Consider the following 20,208-nt stretch of genomic DNA (forward strand, 5'->3'; position numbering starts at 1 on the left):
GCACAAGGACAGCCCAGCTTCAGAGGAAGGAGAAATACAGTCCACCTCTTCCTGTGAGGCCAGAGCACATCATACAGGCAGGAAAGGCATTTAGAATCCCTTCTGGAGACTTCTATAGCCAGCAGGTTCCCAGCTCAGTGTCTGGGGGATCTGATTCCCTTTCTGCTGAAAGAGTGAGAAACACTCTCGCCGGCTCCCAAGGATCTCTATTTCCCTCCCAGGGTGTCCCTGTTTGTCTCCCACTGGAAAAGGAAGAAGGAAAAGAATTGTCCTTATTTTCTCTTTCTTCTGCCTACTTCAAAGCAGGTTTAAAAAATTAGAAATTAAGAATGTATCAGTAAGAATGTAGTAATGTTGATTTAGGAAAACAAAATGGCTTATAACTGCAAGCCACCCTTATGTAAATGTTAAAGCTGATGGAGCTAGACCAGAAGGGGTTCAGGGGTCTTTGTCTCGGAGGGGCCCAGAGCACAGCTCTCCAAGGTCCATGCAAGAGGAATAGTAAACTGAAGCCACACAGCTGCAGTGTATGCAAAGGGAGCCTGCAGGGTGAGTTTCGTAAATTAAAGCACCTCTCAGTGTAGACACACACAGACTGACTTCTGCTTGGTCACAGCTTCCAAGCCTCAGGGTAGGTGCAGGCTCAGGGACACCAGGTGCAAGCATTTTCTGTTTCTTGTCATGGCACCAGTGTCGTTCCTGTCACCCACGGCACCGAGCTCTGCCCTAGTAACGTCCCTCCCTCACTCTTAGGCTTTGGCCACATGCATTGTTGTGCGACTGTGTCTTGCTGCTAAAGGTTCTGCTTCCTGGTTCCTGCAAGAGCAGATCTCAGTTTTTCTGTTGTTGTTTTGTTTTGTTTTGTTTTTTGAAACAGGGTCACTGTTGCCCAGGCCGGAGTGCAGTGGCACCATCTCAGCTCACTGCAACCTCCATCTTCCAGGTTCAAGTGATCCTCCCACCTCAGCCTTCCAAATATGTGGGATTACAGGCATGCGCCACCATGCCTGGCTAATTTTTATATATTTAGTAGAGGTGGAGTTTTGCCATGTTGGCCAGGCTGGTCTCAAACTCCTGACCTCAGGTGATCCGCCTGCCTCAGCCTCCCAAAGTGCTGGGATTACAGGCATGAGCCACTGTGCCCGGCCAGATTTTGGTTTTTCTAAGCTGGCCTTCCAGCCTCTCCACGCATCTTGCCTACCCCACTCCATGTCACAGACCTTTGTTCCAGCCAAACGAGTTCTTCTCCCTCTCCACACTGCCATATAAAAAAAAATCTGTTAAAATCCTCCTTCAGGACCCAATTCAAGCACCACCTCTCAGTGCATTCTGATCGTTTAGGAATATAGAAATGTTAAGACCCAGTCTTCAAAAATGTTTCACGTCTGTGGATGTTAAGGTCACACTATTTCATTTGTGTTCAAACAAAGTGAATGAAATTTCAGAGTTGAATTTTTTAATCTTCCCAGACTTATTTTTGGCTTAGAGCTGTCTCTGATCAAATGGTTTTCATCTGATGGGCAGGGATCTTTCAGACCCTCTCACTGCGTGCAGGATACCCCTCGTGGACTGCTCTAGACCAACTCCAGGTGCATGAGGCTTGGGGCAGGAGAGGCTTCTTTGTTTCTGTAGGACCCCTTTGTGGGGAGGACATTTTCCTGTTTCCTAACATGTCCCTGTTCCCTCTTGTCCCTGGTTTATTCAGCAGACATGTTTTCATCATCAAACAGATGCCAGGCTTGCTCCTAGCCCTGGGAACATAGTCACGAGAAGTCCTTGGCCCTGTTTTTGCAGTGGCCCCATCTAGAGGGAGACGGGCTGGCACAGAGGGTGGGATGCATATCCTGGGGGTCCCCTAGAAGCAGGCGCAGTGGACAGAGACGTCTCAGAGGAAGGGAGCTGGGTCCGTCGCAGATGGGTGCTTCAGAAAGATCGCGCCTGAGGCAGCACGGAGGATGCGTGTGGGTGTCAGTGGGGAACTGGGCAGGTAGAATAAGAGGTGTTCAGGAATCACTTCTACCCTTTGCAGGAACTGTGCTAAATATTGCAGGCTTTAAAATTAAGTAAGACATTGGCTTATGTTGAAATACAGCAAAAACATAAGATGGATTAATGAACGAGTAAAAGATGGATGAACAGATGTGTATGTGATCAAGCAGATGGAGCACATTGCTCGTGGTCGAATCTGGGTGGTTGAAATGGGTGTTCACTGTAGAATTCTTTCCGTTTTCCTAGATGCTTGAAATTTTTCCAAATAAAATATTGAGAAAAAAATTCATGCAAGACCAAGTTCTCTGCCCTCGAGGCATTTACAGCTGCAGGCCTTGAGGAGTTTCTTTGGTTCCTGAAGGGCTGCTTGCTCACCACGAGCAGTGTTTGCACAAATAGACACGCTTCTTGTTGCCTGGCTCCGTGGCTCCTCCTAGAGCATTGTTTTCTTATTCAGGTTAGTTCAGTGTCTAATTCTAATGGGAAAATTGTTTTTTCTAGGTTTATTTATGAAACAGAGCATCATAATGGCATAGCAGAGTTACTGGAAATATTGGGAAGGTAAGCCTCTGTTATGGGTAGCAAACGGCTGTAGATGGAGTTTCTACCAGAGTGAGCCATTTCATTGAGCCCAGCTGCGCGCTTTAAAGCAAGGCAGTTTAAACCATTCTCTAAAAGAATTCAAATAAAATGTCACTGAAAGCAGGAGTTGGTGAGCTCTTAGATTAGAGCACGCCAAATGACAAATCTCTCCCATTTTTATGGTTCTGTACGTAGATTCTACTTCGTATACCTCAGTATCATTACTATGGAAACACAATTCCAGTTATTTCCTCAAGAGCAGTGTTAAAAATAGTTACCTAAGAAGGTTTATATTAGAAGCTTGGAAGAAGAATAGATTGTACATTTGGGGTATCATGTAAATGCTAATATTTTTAATTACTTTGGTTTTTTATATGTATATTTATAAAATATTTCAAAACTTTCATCATCTTTATCCAAGTAAAGTTTTTAGTTGCCTTTTTTTTTTTTTCTTTTTTCTTTTTGAGACTCTTGCTCTGGCGCCCAGGCTCAAGTACAGTGGTGCGATCTCGGCTCACTGCAATCTCTGCTTCCCTGGTTCAAACGATTCTGCTGCCTCAGCCTCCCGAGTAGCTGGGACTACAGGTGCCCACCACCATGCCTGGCTAATTTTTGTATTTTTAGTGGAGATGGGGTTTCGCCATGTTGCCCAGGCTGGTCTCGAACTCCTGGCCTCAGGTGATCTGCCCGCCTCACCTCCCAAAGTGCTGAGATTACAGGCATGAGCCACCATGCCCGGCCACTTTTATTTAATTGATAACCCGTAGATTTTATATTAGACCTTCTAACCCACTGTTTCCCAGAGTTCCTCAGGGTCCCATGGCTGGTAAGTGTGGAAGTGCTTTTTCCTGCACCTTTTTAGGGATGTAGTGTAGATGGGCAGTTCCAGGTTCTTAGGAGCCTGTGGTGGAGAAGCCTGGCACTCTGGGTGAATCTAGTGACGCCCTGCGGCTCCTGAGCACAAGACTCTCTTCTCATGGTGGATCAGGTCCTGCCCAGTAGTTCTGAGAAAAGCTGTTCTTGCCATTTTAGATGTAATTTGAAAAAATGTCCTCGCTGACAATTATTTTAGTTTAGACAAACTTGGGCGGGGTTTCTCCCTCGGTGCTGTGCAGTGCAGTGAGTGAAGAGGATGCCTCTTACTAGATGTGTGACCATGGGCAGGTACTTCTATAAGATAGGCGCATCCTCGCATTTACCTCCTAGGTTGTTGCAGGGACCGGAGCGCTGTATGACATGTGTTCCACAGCCCGCCATGCCGTGTGCATGGGGCCCCCGCATGCATAGGGCCACTGAGCAGCTCCCGCCAAGAGGCTGATTAGTTTTATCCTTCTTCCAGATGAGGCTGAGCCTGTGGGTGACCCTGTGAGTGAGCACACCCTCCTTGATGGGCCGCTTCAGGCTCGCCCTTTCCGCATTGTCCGCTGTGCCAAGCAGAGTGAATAATGGAAGACCAAGTTAGAGACAGCTCTGTCTACTTCTGCAGCTCAGTGACAGTCACTCCCATTTGCCTAATTACAAAACCAAGACAATAAACTAGTTGTTTGAGACAAAAACTTTGGTTTGGAGGCTCTAGGTAGGACCCCTTTTCTAGCACAAGGGAACAGCTTTCTAACTGTTTTTTTGTTGTTTGTTTGTTTTTGGTTTTTGGTTTTGGTTTTGTTTTTGAGATGGAGTCTCGCTCTGTCGCCCAGGCTGGAGTGCAGTGGCCTGATCTCAGCTCACTGCAAACTCCGCCTCCCAGGTTCAAGCAGTTCTTTGCCTCAGCCTCCTGAATAGCTGGGATTACAGGAACCCGCCACCACGCCTGGCTATTTTTTTGTATTTTTAGTAGAGACGGGCTTTCACCATCTTGGCCAGGCTGGTCTTGAATTCCTGACTTCAGGTGATCCACCCACCTCAGCCTCCCAAAATGCTGGGATTACAGGTGTGAGCCACTGCCTGGCCCTAACTGATTTTTAACCAGCACTCATCCAGCATCCAGTGGGTCTCTGTTACCAACATTAGAATAACGTACCTGAATTACTCCAGGCAGCAAGAATTCCTACAGATGGATAAGGCTGAGGGAAGGTGTTGGGTGGGGGGGTCCCACATGAACTGTCCCGTCTTCCTGGCCTGTTTAGGGAGGAAGATTTTGCCACCAAGAGCTCCTGCTGTTGCGCCAGCTTCCTGCTGTTCTGGGTAACACCTGTAAACCCAGAATTTTTAAATTATGTAGTTACAAAGATAAAAATAACTGTACTTCCTGGTAGGCATTTAGTATTTTTAAACTTTTTGCTGGTATCCTCTTTTTTCTGATACACACACACATACACACACACACATATGTATATATAGGAAGAATCCTCGGATTTCCCTCTTAGGCTGTTGCAGGGACCGGAGTACTATATGAAGTGTTCCACAGACCCCTATATAGGATCTCGCTATACTATCCAGGCTAGAGAACAGTGGCTCTTCACAGGTGCGATTATGGCACACTACAGTCTCGAACTCCGGGCTCACATGATCCTCCCGCCTCAGCCTCCCAAGTTAGCTGGGTCACAGGTGCATGGCAACATGCTTGGCTATGTATATTTTGCCTGCTGGGTTTTGATGGTGAAAACAAAAATTGAAAGAAAAACGTCAAGATACTTGTTTAAAACCTGGAATTCGTAAATGTTCAAACCAAATAAATGTTCTTTTTACAGTATAATTAATGGATTTGCCTTACCACTAAAAGAAGAGCACAAGATTTTCTTATTGAAGGTGTTACTACCTTTGCACAAAGTGAAATCTCTGAGTGTCTACCATCCCCAGGTAAGGGGCAGCGGGGGCTCTAGGAACACAGCTGTTGTTGGCATTTGATCAGGATTGAACACGAGATAGTGAATCCAGCCTTAACTGAGAGTGCTTTCTTCTTCATAGGACACTACTGACTTTGGTAACAAGCTTCTGGTGATAATTGAAAGAATAAGGGGATAAAGAGAGATTCCTTTTAAGAAATTCAGAAAAATCTCTGTAATACAGAATTTTTCCATTTTAAGCATAGAGAAAGGAGTAACTCTCTGAAAGGAGTCTAGGAAGACTTCTGAGAGGAGTTTTCTGTAGCGTAATCTAAAATTCAGTACCTTAAAGAGAAAAGCCTGTATAGGTCCATGGCCAATGAATGACCTGTGAAAACGTTTTTTAAAAAAATAAAGCTGCCTATAATCCCAGCACTTTGGGAGGCTGAGGTGGGCAGATCACCTGAGGTTGGGAGTTCAAGACCAGCCTGACCAACATGGAGAAACCCATCTCTCCTTAAAATACAAAACTAGCCAGGCGTGGTGGCGCATGCCTGTAATCCCAGCTCCTCGGGAGGCTGAGGCAGGAGAATCGCTTGAACCCGGGAGGCGGAGGTTGCAGTGAGCCGAGATCGCGCCATTGCACTCCAGCCTGGGCAACAAGAGTGAAACTCCATCTCAAAAATAAATAAATAAATAAATAAAGTTGTGAATTTTTAAAACTGTAGCAATCTAAGTACAGCTGTACTGAAAAATTGGTCAATAAGTGGTTAATGGGCTGCATTTACCTGGATTTGGTTTTCTTTCACTCTTTGGCTGTGGTGGGCGTCTTTGTTCACTTTCAGCTGTCACAGGGCCAGGCACTGAGCAGTCACGCCCCAGCACAGGCGTAGGGGTGCACAAGGCTCCTCTCTGCCAGGCCCCACTTTCAGAGCTTGTGGTAGGGGCTAAATGACAAAAAGTATATTCTTTAATTGATTCTTCCTAGAAAATATGTATTTTCTCTGACTGCTCTTAACTGGTAATGTCTTTGCATCCAGCCAGATTATCATATTAATTGTTGTACAAAAGAAATTAATAGTTCAGAGATTTAAGATGGAACCAGATTTTAATTTGTTGTTCCCCCCTGTTAGATGACTTGTTGATTGTAATCTCCATAAGGACCCCAAGAAAATCCCATCATACTGGATTGACTTAGTGGTAGTTAGACTAAAAAGACTGTTTCCTGATTTATTTTTCTTATTTTTATGTTTCAGCTTTCTGATCTGTCACCAATTAATGGGCATAAATGTTAATGCCCGTTAATCACACAAGGGCTTTGTCTGTATCGTGGGTCCTTGTCTTGCTGTAGGAAGGTGTTTAACTACGATTCTAGAAGAAGCACAGCAGCATTTTTATGTTGAAATGTTAATGCTCTTTCTCCTTTTACTTTTTAGCTGGCATACTGTGTAGTGCAGTTTTTAGAAAAGGACAGCACCCTCACGGAACCAGTAAGTACTGTTGCTAGCGCGTCTTGTAAGATGTGTGCATTTCACTAAATGTAAATATTACAACATTTGCTTCGCCAAATTGCCATTCAGACTTTTTCATCTTAAAAAACAGGCTCATTTCATTCATGGGTTATAGGTTTTCAAAGTATAGTCATTTTAATTGCAGATTCTTTTATTATAGTGATTATTTTATGTAATGAGATTGCCACCTTGTACCTCATTGCACTTTACTGTTTGAACATAAAGCACTTGAGCAGTTGTAGCCACTAAATTTTAGTGTGCAATTCAGTAGTTTCACATCTGCTTGGTTTGACAACATATTGAACTGATTATGATCAGAGGAATTATAGTTAGGGTTTGAAATTCTTGTTGTACTAAAGAGGCTTTACTGCCTTGAAAATACTTCCCAAGTTACACTGTAACTATTTTATGATCATTGCATCACAAGTGAACGTTAGATTACTGCTGTTCTGTGTGTGGATTTGTAATTTTTTTTCAGCCTCTGTAATTATGTCAGAGGATTTATAATTTTCTTAACATCTTATGTTTATTAAAATAGGCCATCATAGCCAGGGTTAGCAAAGCCAGACATGTCAGGTGCCAGTTTAAGCATTTAAATACATTTTTTGAAACAACTTTATTGAGATATAATTCACATGTCACACAATTCACCCATTTAAAGAGTACAATTCAAAAATTTTTGATATGTTACATTTTGAATTTTTTTTAATTGTGGTAAAATACATATAACATAAAATTTGTGATTTTAACCGTGTTAAATGTACAGTTCACTAGCGTTAATGATGTTCATAGTGTTGCGCAACCATCACCACTATTTCCAAAGCTTTGTCATCATCCCAAACAGAAATTCTACCCATTAAACAATAACTCTCCATTCCCCCTCCCTCTGGCCCCTGCTGACCTGTAATCTACTTTATCTCTGAATTTGACTATTCTAGGTACCTTATATAAGGAGAATCATAAAATGCTTGTCCTTTCACACCTGGCTTATTTCACTCAGCATAATGTCTTCCAGGGCTCATCCTTGGGTTGCATATCAGAACTTCATTCCTCATCATGGCTGAATGCTGTTCTACCATATGGATAGAACACAGTGGGTTTATTTATTGTTTTTTCAGTGTACACTTGGGTTGTTCCCACCTTTTAGCTATTGTGAATAATGCTGCTATTTGGATACTGGCGTACAAATATTTGCTATAATCCCCATTTTCAGTTCCTTTGGATATATATCCAGAAGTGGAATTGCTGAATCCTACGGTAATTGTATGTTTGGCTGTGGGACGAACCACCATACTGTTTTCCACAGCAACTGCCCCGTTTTACATTCCCTGCAGCAATGCACAGAGGCTCTTGTCTCCCCACATTCTCACCAGTGCTGATGCTGCTGCTATTGTTTTCTTTTTATTTATTTTATTTTATTTTTTTTTTTTTTGAGAGAAAGTCACACTCTGTCACCCAGGCTAGAGTGCAGTGGTGCAATCTTGGCTCACCGCAACCTCTGCCTTCTGGGTTCAAGCGATTCTCCTATCTCAGCCACCCGAGTAGCTGGGATTACAGGTGCCTGCCACCACGCCCGGCTAATTTTTGCATTTTTAGTAGAGACGGAGTTTCACCATGTTGGCCAGGCTGGTCTCAAACTCCTGACCTCAAGTGATCCACCCACCTCAGCCTCCCAAAGTGCTAGGATAACAGGCATGAGCCACCACACCCGACCTGTTGTTTCAATTATAGCCATCCTAGTGGTGTGAAATAGTATCTTGTGGTTTTGATTTGTAGTTCCCTAATGACTGATGATGTCGAGCATCTTTTCAGCGCTTATTGACCAAAATCTGTATATCTTCTTGGCCGGGTGCGGTGGCTCATGCCTATAAGTCCCAACACTTTGGGAGGCTGAGGCGGGTGAATCACTTGAGCCCAAGACTTGGAGATCAGTCTGGGCAATATGGCGAAACCCCATCTCTACAAAAAATACAAAAATTAGCCAGGCATGATGGTGTGTGCCTGGGCAATAGAGTGAAACCTCGTCTCCAAAAAAATAAAAGAAATTGTATAACTTCTTTGCAGAAATGTCCATTTAAATCCATTGCCCATTTTTTTTAATTATTTGAGTATCAAAGTAAGGAATGTTAGGAGCCAGTTCAAATGTTTGAATGCTCTTTTAAAAGTCACCATTAGACTAGAAAAGGTAGATCTTGTCACTCCTGGGCCCTTTCTCTCTTTCACGGTTCTCTTGTGACGTTGTAATTTTTATAGTGAAATTGCATGAGAAATTCTTAACTTTGAATTTCTGAGTAAAACTGGCTTTTGGACTCTGCTTTCTTCTAAGCTTTTAAATTCTATGTGTAGATTCCCTCCACTTCACCCACAAAATTCAAGAAGAGTTCTTGTCCTATGACTGCAGAGGTAGCAGGTGCTACAGAGCCGCGAGCTGGGCCCGCCCTGCCCTGCCGGGCCCTCGTGGAGGGACGCGTGCCTGCACATTCTCCCTCCAGCCCCTAGATGCCTCCGCCTGAGATTTTGGGGACCTCCCAAGGAAGTGTATCAAATCTCATCACACTTCAGCATCAAGCATAGTCAAGGCTTAGGGTGAGGAGGTGTTATTTTTATCCTCCTTAACTGACTGAAGACATGTTTAGGTAGGAAAAAGAAAAATGAACAGTGTTAATAAAACTCATTGGGGATTTTTTTTTTTACACTGTATTTTCTCCGGTGGTTACATGCCCTAACTCTTCTGCCTATATTTGAGGTATTCTCCAAACTGAAGGGTGAGAGGTTGTATTTTTTTTTTTTTTTTTTTTTTTTTTTGAGACAGGATCTCACTCTGTCACCCAGGTCCCACAATAGGCCATCTGCAAGCTGAGGAGCAGGGAAGCCAGGCCTGTTCCAAAGCTGAGGAACTTGGAGTCCGATGTTCGAGGGCAGGAAGCATCCAGCACAGCAGAAAGATGCGGGCTGGGAGGCTAGGCCAGTCTAGTCTTTTCACATTCTTCTGCCTGCTTTATATTCTGGCCTCTCTGGCAGCTTAGGTGGTGCCCACCCACCTTAAGGGTGGGTCTGCCTTTCCCAGTCCACTGACTCAAATGTTAATCTCCTTTTGCAACACCCTCACAGACACACCCAGTGCATCCTTCAATCCAATCAAGTTGACACTGAGTATTAACTATCACAGAGGTTTTACTGGAGAAAGTAATATGTAAAAAAAAAAAATTTATCTCTCCCCTTCTCTCCCACCTTTTCCTATTCAAAAATAAAAGAGAGCTGGGCACAGTGGCTCATGCCCCTAATCCCAGCTTTGGGGAGGCCAAGGCAGGAGGAGCCCTTGAAGCCAGGAGTTTGGGACCAGCCTGGGCAACATAGTGAGACCTCCTCTCTACCAAAAAAAAAAAAAAAAATTTAATTAGCTGGGCATGGTGACGTGTACCTGTGGTCCCAGCTACTTGAGAGGCCGAGGTGGAAGAGTCGGTTGAGCCCAGGGGGTCAAGGCTGCAGTGAGCTATGAACGCACCAACTGCACTCCATCCTGAGTGACAGAGTAAGACCCTGTCTCAAATAAATAAGTAAATACAAATAGAAGGAAAAAAAAGATATGGAAGGAGAGATTTTTTGAAATTATGTAGTTTTCTTTCATGAATTTTCTTTGTGCATATTTCTCATATCCTGTAGTGGCTGAACAATTCACCCAGTGCCACATTGCATTTACCACAGACAGAGGCTGTTCCCACCTAAGCCGCTGTCCAAGCATCTCTATCCCACCATCCACTGTCTGTCAGCCTGACCCTAACCTTCTCCACCGAGGGCTCGGTGAATGAGCCCCACCCTATTCTCTCTTCCACCGAAAAGTAACACAAAAGCAGAGAACGTTTGTGAATGTTTTTAATTCCCACTAATATAGTAAATAAAGTGAATATCACTTTGCAAGAGTGAGAGCTGTTAATTGCAGTCGCGTCTAAAAGAGGGCAAGAGACCCCGTGCTGGCTTCAGTTGGGTCCTTCTGGCGTAAATGTTACATGCAGGACTCTGACTTGGCACCACCACAAAGGAGGTGCAAACCCCACCAACCCAGGCCCCGATATTCCCACCCAGGGACACTTCATTGCTTAGTTTCCTGCTGCACAGATAATGTAATAGTACTGTCCTGGCTTTAGAAAGCAGATTTAATTTCCTACATGTTAAGAACATTCAGACCCTCATGTCAGTAAATTCCCTCTTTTGAGATGCCTATTTATGAAAACACAAAGGCCATTTTGTCTTACTTCAGCATTGAAAGCTTGTTAATGAGATGATCAAAGTATAGGCTTTTGTGCAGGTGTACATCTCTTGGTAGCACTAAGGACACCTGGTGTCCACGTCTATCTCCCAGGCCTGCACCAAAGGGACTCCTGAAGCCATCAAATGTCCAGGCTCAGGAATGTTTAAAGTAAGATCCGCTTAGAAGACTGAGATACGAAGGACATGTGTTGCCCCGTTTGTAGCCTGTAATTAGTATTTTTCATTTGCTGATTTTGTAAGTGCTCAAAAGCTTTCTGGGCACATGAAACACTTTCTCTGTTGGAAGAATAACAGAAGCTCATCAGAGAGTTTACAGAAGTAAAACTGTGTTCCGTTTTCACCCACCTGCCTCTTCAGTCTCATCACGTTTTACTACATGGCATAGTAGCGGCTCTCCGTTCTCCTTGGTCTACCAGGACAGCAAGGGGGCTCCCCAAGACTCAAGGCTGGGGCCACTGGCTCGTCTGCCCTCTGCAGGGAGCGGGCAGTCCTTGGGCTTCCAAAGGAAAACTCGAGGCCTTGTGCTGCACCCAGCAGCACACAGCCGTTGTTGCCTCGGATTCACATTCCCTGAGCAGACACCCTCCTCCACAGAGCACGCCACACTGACGCGGCAAAATAGCTGGTACCGATCACAGCTCATTCCAAACAATGTGAACAGGAAGGCTCGTGTGTGAATCCGATTCCAGAAATGATACCTTTTCCAGAGAAACGGAATAGCTAAATCAGTTGTGTTATATAGTTCACAAATTAACATATTTCTCCTAATAAAATTCCATTTGACAAATGAAGAGAAATAGATGTAGGAAGTGATTTCCATCTGCTGTGTCCTTAATAGTGATTCCAATACACGCAGAGTGTGGTAGGAACACAATAAATACTTATTCAATAGTTTTGAGCTAGGAGAACCATTAAGTGATGCATTTTTAGAAATAATTCCTTTTAAAGACACTTGTATGGTAGATTTTTATGTCAAACTTCAAAACTAGCAGCACTTTCTTTTTTATTTTTATTTGGCTTTTTTGGGGTTTTTGTTTGTTTGTTAGAGTCTTGGAGTACAGTGGCGCAGTCATGGCTCACTGCAGCCTCAACCTCCTTGGCTCAAGCAATCCGCTCACCTTAGCCTCTTGAGTAGCTAGGACCACAGGTGCCCATCACCACACCAGGCTAATTTTTAAATTTTGTGTAGAGACAGGACCTCACCAGGGTGCCCAGGTCGGTCTCAAACTCCTGGGCTCAAGCATTTCTCCCACCTTGGTCTCCCAAAGTCCTGAGATGACATGTGTGAGCCACCACGCCCGGCCTCACTGCCTTTGTTTCATAGATTTTGGAGTTTTATAAAGTGTAATATCATAAAAGATTATCTGGGAGCCCAAATGCCAAAGCATCAAAACAAAATTTTTCTAAATGGATGTTAAATGTCCACCTTTTTAAAAAATCACTGTAATGATTAAAAGGCTGGCCTGCTAAGCCATGAGTTGGTGCCATCTACTGAGCTGGAAATGACTAGTGAGTGAAAACGACCAGGCGGTCCCAGGGGCCAGCATTTGCGGCAGTTGCACAGCACGAGAGTCGGGTAGAAGCCCCACGATGTTGCTGTGACTAGGCCAAACGGCTACTCTAACGTACCGGATTGCACTTGTACAATTTATGTGTGTAAGCGTATATATGCACTTCATATGCAAATGCCTGTTTTGGATTGTTGTACTTTTTTAGAACTAAGATGGCTAAACTCTAAAAATATGAAATCTGCATGGATTCAAATTCAGTATTTTGTACTGGTATGATTGTGGTAAGACATTTGGAAACTACAGGAACATATAAAGAAAGGTTGCCCAGTGGAAATCCTTTCTAGCTGTCTGACTTGGCCAAGGAACATAAAACATCCACTATCCACAAAGTGGGAAACCACTGCAGTCCGACGGGCTGTGCCTGGCAGAGAGCTGGTGGCACAGACCCTCTGGGTGGTGACAATCCTAGCTACAGCTGCCGCTGCAGCCTGCTCACTGCAGGCCCAGCACTGCTCAGGCTGTGGCATCTGACGCCCACAGGTGTGCGCACAGAGAGCACAGTGCGCCGTTCCCAGGGGGTCCCATCACAGCACCTGTGGATATGAGTTAATAAGGTCAGCTTAGTTCACATCACTCTTTTTGATATATTTTAACACAGTTGAAAACACTGTCTATGCATACAAAAGTATGTGTGTTTGTGTATAAACACATATGGATGGTTGATAAATTTGAGAAAGAAATGGGTTGTGTACATGTGGCCAACAGTTTCAGTGCTTCCACACTAAAATGTACACATGAATTGATAATGCTCTGTGTTTTCTCCGTTGATCTTATTCTTTCTAAATTATTGTCCTAACTTCTTATTTTTTTTTCTTTTTTTAAAAAAAGGAATGGACTCTTACTGAAATGGTGTTTGATCAGAGAAAGTGGGTTATATAAACTAAAATTGTGTAATTTCTGAAGTGTATAAAATTAAGCCAGGCAGGTGGTACGTGCCTGTGGTCCCAGCTGCTCAGAGGCTGAGGCAGGAGGATCACTTGAGCCAAGGAGTTCAAGTCCAGCCTGGACAACATAGTGTGACCCATCTCTAAATAAATTGATTGATCAGATAGTTAGATAACCAGATAGACAGACCTACTTCTCAAATACAGAAAATCACATACAATGACTGAGTCACTGTTCCCTCTGTAAGGAAGATGGCACCATCTCCCTGTGTTGCCTTACAGTGGGGCCACTGCAGTGAAAACACAGACTTCTTACCATGCAGGTGTTGGGGCCTCGTGGGCATCAGTCACTCCACATGTCATTTCTTTTGTAGGTGGTGATGGCACTTCTCAAATACTGGCCAAAGACTCACAGTCCAAAAGAAGTAATGTTCTTAAACGAATTAGAAGAGATTTTAGATGTCATTGAACCATCAGAATTTGTGAAGATCATGGAACCCCTCTTCCGGCAGTTGGCCAAATGTGTCTCCAGCCCACACTTCCAGGTATGCGGGGCTTGGGGAGACCTGATTAAATCGTTCCAGTGTTCATTTGGGAAAGGAAAAGTTCCATGCGTAGCTGGCCATGCTTTGCCTCTCATGCAATTTAAAGGTAAAATCCAAGTTTTTACTTGAATTATACTTCAAATACGATGCTGTAACTTGAATTCTATAGAATACCCTTGAGCATCTTGTCCCCTCTACCGCAATACTTTTTCTCAATAAGAGCAGTCATCTGGCGTCTCTGTAAAGCTGTCTTTGTCTTCATGTTCAGTATGCTTCCAAGTTCATAAAACCGTCCTTTCCACACCTGAGCATCAATATGGATAGACAACGGGTGGCCAAAGCCTCGGCTCTGAGATGCTCTTGCTGCTGAGGCACTTCATTCCTGACATTGTGTAAATCTGTCTCCCTTTACCCTTTCAAAAAGGCTGACAGCTCTGACTTTTGTCCAAATTCCTGGGCGAGAGGGCGACCTTGGTCAGAGCTACTTTCTACTTTCTTTTAATTTCCTTAACCCTTCAAGCCAGCCTCGGCTCATCACCTCCTTTGAAGGCCACCCCCACCCACCTTCCCAGCCTGCCTGCCTCTGTTGGACGTGCTAGCCACCTGTCCTTTTGCATCATTGAGCGGATTTTATTGTGCACTCATCATGAACAAGGTGAAAATAGGCACAAAATAAGACCTCCCGGTACCCAGGGAGCAGGCCACACAGTGCAAGAGTGTGACTATGTCACACCACCACCTTACAGCCAAACGTGAAGGGCCAGGTGGCGTGTGCAGCAGGCTCTCGGAAACACGTGGGCAGTTACCTTAGCACAAGTCTAAGTGGTTAGAAAAAGTCCACAAGAAGGAGGGGTCCTCCAAACTGAGCCTTTCAAGATGGCTTTGAAAAGAGATCATTGAAACCAACAAAACTAAGACAAGAAGGCAAGTGATAGACGAGTAAGAAGCTCTGGAACGTGGCAGCCGTAGTAAAGTGAGGCCAGGCTGAGTCAGGTTAAAGGAGGGAACTGCCGCGGTGTAGTCTCTTCCATTACAAATATTCAGGTTATTTTCATTTTATAAATGCCAGTGAGTTTTCACATTAGGAACTAAGAAAGGAAAATGATGTTTTGGGTTTTTTTTTTTTTTTTTTCATCAATCCTGGCCTACAGAGAAAATAATGTTTTTCAAGCCTTTCAGTGTGAGCACTTTGCACAAAGGAGCATGGTTTCCTAGAAACTGTAGAGACCAGCGCCACGGAGCCCTGGCTGAAGTACAGGGCGTTCGTATGCCAAGGAGAGACTGGCAGTCGTGGGAAGTGTCCCAAAAACTTGAACCCCTTCCCCAGATGCAAAATTAGCTATCGATATGGGTAACATTAGACTTCCAAGAGAAGACAGGGACGAGCGGACTCACAATGTGCTGTTTTGTATAAAAGCATGTGACAGGGCAAGGAGGAAGGGAAGTCCAGGTGGGGAAAGCAGAGCCAAGGTGGCTGCGCAGCTGCCAGGGGCTTGGGTGCCACTCCACATGTCACAGAAGCCTTCACATCCCTGCCAGGAACAGAGCATGAAGGCTGCCAGGGCGGCCTGCCATGCCTCTGATGAGGGAGTTCAGCGCCAGGACCCCCTCAGGCCTTCAGCTGCAGGCCCAGCCCCCTGACTCGCCCTCATCTGTGTCCCCCACACACGCTTGTGCCCATCTTGGCTTCTGCTTCTTAGAGGACCTGATCAGCACAGAGTACATTCCAGAATCTTTTGCAGACACATATACATGAGGCCAACTCATTCTTAATTTTTTTTCTTTCCTTTGAGATGGAGTCTCACTGTGTCCCCCAGGCTGGAGTGCAGTGGTGCGATCTCAGCTCACTGCAACTTCTGCCTCCCAGGTTCAGGTGATTCTCCTGCCTCAGCCTCCCGAGTAGATGGGATTACAGGTGCGTGCCACCACACCCAGCTAATTTTTGTATTTTTAGTAGAGATGGGGGTTTCACAATATTGGCCAGGCCGATCTTCAACTCCCAGCCTCATGATCCGCCCGACTCGGCCTCCCAAAGTGCTGAGATTACAGGCATGAGCCACTGCGCCGGCTCATTCTTAACTTGTAGATGTTTTTTTCCCACCCAAAAAAAGTACTGGTTTTAAAAACTGGAAAAATTTAAAGTTTAAACCATCAAGCATCTGAAGCTTCTGTTTTCTAAATCAGGCTTAAAATATTACCCCCAAATATATTGGTGGGTGGTGGGTGGGTGGGTGGTTGGATGGATGGTTTTGTTTTTTGTTTGTTTTCTTTTTAGAGAAAGTTTTGCGCTTGTTGCCCAAGCTAGAGTGCAATGGCATTATCTCGGCTCACTGCAACCTCTGCCTCCCAGGTTGAAGTGATTCTCCTGTCTCAGCCTCCCGAGTAGCTGGGACTACAGGCACCTGCCACCACACCTGGCTGATTTTTGTATTTTAAGTAGAGATGGGGTTTCACCATGTTGGCCAGGCTGGCCTTGAACTCCTGACCTCAAGTGATCCACCTGCCTCGGCCTCCCAAAGTGCTGGGATTACAGGCGTGAGCCACCACGCCCGGCCTAGATGGTTGCTTTTTAAAGTACAAGGTATTGAACTCTTAAGTAAGGACTAGCCTAGGAGCTGTGATGCGATTGTGCCTTGTTTTGAATCCACGCCACACTCTCATGCATGCCCTCCCCTCCCCCATTACCTAACTCACTTCTGTTCTGCAAAGTTCATCCCAGCTCACTGCCTCTGAGGCATCAGCCCTGATTCCTGAGCCTGGCACAGGCTCACCCGCCATTCTCTCAGCATCCCACGCATACACACCGCACCACAACCTCAGGATCTCTTAAGCTGTAGGCTTCTGGCAGGAGAAGCATCAGCCCCACACTTCTCAGAGCCTCCAAGTGCTGCTGTGAGTTGTGTGCAGATGGAGCGTGGTGACAGTAGTTATACAGGAGAAGCTCCTCTTCCCAGAGGCACACATGCTGTGATGGGGACAGGCCAAGTGTCCTGGCGACTGCTGCGAACTCCCAGATAGTTCTGTGGAACGTGCACTTGTGTGCTGATTTACTATGGAGAGAAAAAGCAAATAGGGTAGGGTATGAACAGTTGTTGAATCTGGGTGGAGGGAGGTGGGCACTCATTATATTAGTCTTGCAGCTTTGTCTGTTTTTGAAAGTTTTAGTAATAAAAATGGGGGACCCGAGTACAGTGGCTCACGCCTGCAGTCCCAGCACTTTGGGAGGCCGAGGCGGGCAGATCGCCTGAGGTCAGAAGCTCGAGAGCAGCCTGGCCAACATGCTGAAACTCGTCTCCACTAAAAATACAAAAATTAGCCAGGCGTGATGGCAAATGCCTGTAGTCCCAGCCACTCAGGAGGCTAAGGTAGGAGAATCGGTTGAACCTGGGAGGCAGAGGTTGTAGTGAGTCGAGATGGCACCACTGCACTCCAGCCTGGGCAACAGAGTGAAACTCCATCTCAAAAAAAAAAAAAAAAAAAAAAAAAACCTTTAGAAAACAAAAATGGATGGGCTAGGCATGGTAGCTCATGCCTGTAATCCAAGCACTTTGGAAGGCCGAGGCAGGTGGATCACCTGAGCTCAGGAGTTCGAGACCAACCTGACCAACATGGCAAAACCCTGTCTCCACTAAAAATACAAAAAAGCCAGGTGTGGTGGCTTGCACCTGTAATCCCAGCCACTCGGGAGGCTGAGGCAGGAGTATCGCTTGAACCCAGGAGGCAGAGGTTGCAGTCAGCCAAGATCACGCCATTGCACTCCAGCCTGGGCAACAAGAGCAAAAATCCGTCTCAGAAAAGAAAAGAAAAATGGGGGAACCACCCTCTAGTGGCTTCCCATGAGTAAGGGCCAGTGCACTCAGGCCCTGTCCCCCTGCCCTCCTCTCGTTCATGCCCCCACTGCCCTCTGCAGTGGTCCTCAGCCAGCCCCGTGCTGACAACTCAGGACCTCTCCTCCCTCTGGTCCTTGCTCAGATGTCACCTCCTCCCCCTTGAAGCCACCCCACCCCACACGCACCGCTGCTGCCTGTTCCCCTGCCCTGCTGCCCTTTGTATGTGACTTATCGTTTCTAGTAAGTTAATAATCATCCATCACCTGTCTCCTCCCCACTAGAATGTAAGCTCCGTGGAGTCAAGGATTTCTGCCGTGCTTTGTTCAGTGCTGAACGCTCAGCAGAACACAGCACACCCTCTTGACCTGACAGATGGGGGAGGCAGGCGGATAGGTGGAATGGCCTCCTTTGAGTTGTCTCCTCAGCATCTAGCCAGCGTCTAGCATAAATGTTTACTGAATAAGTGGAGAAATATGTGACAATGTTCCTGATGACTTGATGTACAAGAAGTTGTCTGCCTCTTTGTTGAAGGCTTTTCAGGGTTACAGGTTACAGTCTAGAATATTTTGAATTTATAGAAATAATCATGATTTTCTGGTCCAAGGTAGTTCATTACCCGACTCACAGGTTTAACAGCAAGGACAGCTGCCCGATGTCTCAGGCACAACCTCCAGAAAGCCATCCACTTGTGTCTTTCAGGTGGCAGAGCGAGCTCTCTATTACTGGAATAATGAATACATCATGAGTTTAATCAGTGACAACGCAGCGAAGATTCTGCCCATCATGTTTCCTTCCTTATACCGCAACTCAAAGACCCATTGGAACAAGTAAGAAAGAACTGGCTGCCATCTTTTTCAGTCATTTTAAAATATGGCACGTTTTACTGCTACTTCAGTTAGAATAAATATCAGAATTTTAAATATCAGTTAAAAAACAAGAACGTCAGTTGCTTTGTGGACTCATAAATTAAGTAGCAGTGTGGGTTGTTTCTGTGGCCGTTGATTTTACCACCTTATACCTTCATTCCTGCCAGTATAGAGGCACATTGGTTTGCAGCCACCTCCCAGTAGCAGCAGTTTCTAGGCCTCTTCCTGAGCGTCCTGCAGAGAAGCTGAAAGTCTCTGCGGAGTTCATGGAGCTCAGCCCCGGCAGGGGCACAGTGGCCACCGCATTCTCGGGGTGTCTCTTGAGCTCTGCTGACATGCACCCTGGATGAGCCCCTGTGTGAGACCCAAGAACCACCCCACGGTGGTCACTACCTGGAGAAGAAGAGGGAAGCCAGGTGATCTGAACACAGCCCCATAGCCCCAGGAGCCAAAGACATTTCCTCCTACTCCACTCCTTCATCTTTTGACTTAAAGAGGATGAATAAATCTGTTTACTGAGCAGTAGTCTTCTGAGACTTTAAAAGGAAACTGTTGATATGGGTGCCACATTATTTATTTATTTTTCTTTTTTAAATTTTGTATTTTATTTGTTTATTTTTAGACAGGATCTTGCTCTGTCCCCCCAGCTGGAGTGTAGCGTCACAATCGTGGCTCACTTCAGCCTCGACCTCCTGGGCTCAAGCAAACCTCCTGCCTCAGGGTCCTGAGTAGCTGGGACTACAGGCACCCACCGCCACGCCTGGCGAATTTTTGTATTTTTTGTAGAGACGGGGTTTTGCCATGTTGCCCAGGCTGGTCTCGAACTTCTGGGCTCAGGTGATCCACCCACCTCAGCCTCCCAAAGTGCTGGGACAACGTGAGCCACTGCGCCCAGGCTATATTATTTATTAATATGGTATCATCTAATATTCCTGTATTTCAAGAAATACGAGTATCTGAGTTTTTCTTTCCCTACCTTCTTTCATCTCTTTCCAGTGTATATTGTAATTATAACTCAGAACTTAAAGAAGAACAGTTATGCTATCCAGCCCTCCTCCCTTAGTTTATGGGTGAGGAAGGTGAGACTTGGAGGGCATTCGCAGCCCAGTCTGCGGTCCCGAAGCTGGTGAGCGGCACTCTGGCCCGGTGCGGTCTCCTAACTCGCCGTGTCTATTGGGCACCCCTCCGGCTCTGCTGCACAGTCACCCTGCTGCCGGTGGACCAGCCCTCTCCCATGCACCCTCTCTCCTTGTCCGCTCGAGGCTGCAGGTGGCACTGCCTCCTTCCCAGAATTCTGCAGAGCAGCAGCCAGACAGGTGTTAGCCCTGGAGCTCTGAGCCAGACCCCCGAGTGAGGGTCCAGCCAGTCCATTTGCATCAAGTCCTCTGAGGGTTGCCTC

The 20,208-nt window shown here is 45.6% G+C and overlaps 1 protein-coding gene across 11 annotated transcripts in view; it reads left to right on the top strand.

Moving 5' to 3' along the window:
• PPP2R5C (protein phosphatase 2 regulatory subunit B'gamma) overlaps positions 1-20,208 on the top strand; it is a 166,351-nt gene that overhangs the window by 126,396 nt on the left and 19,747 nt on the right. For all 11 annotated transcript variants that reach the window (XM_024231292.3, XM_054529814.2, XM_054529815.2 and 8 more), the window contains 5 exon segments: positions 2,491-2,550; positions 5,259-5,367; positions 6,770-6,823; positions 13,943-14,113; positions 18,643-18,770. In XM_024231292.3, the coding sequence (XP_024087060.1) occupies positions 2,491-2,550; positions 5,259-5,367; positions 6,770-6,823; positions 13,943-14,113; positions 18,643-18,770 (522 nt within the window).

Source organism: Pongo abelii, chromosome 15 (assembly GCF_028885655.2).
Source record: "Pongo abelii isolate AG06213 chromosome 15, NHGRI_mPonAbe1-v2.0_pri, whole genome shotgun sequence".
Lineage (NCBI taxonomy): Eukaryota > Metazoa > Chordata > Mammalia > Primates > Hominidae > Pongo > Pongo abelii.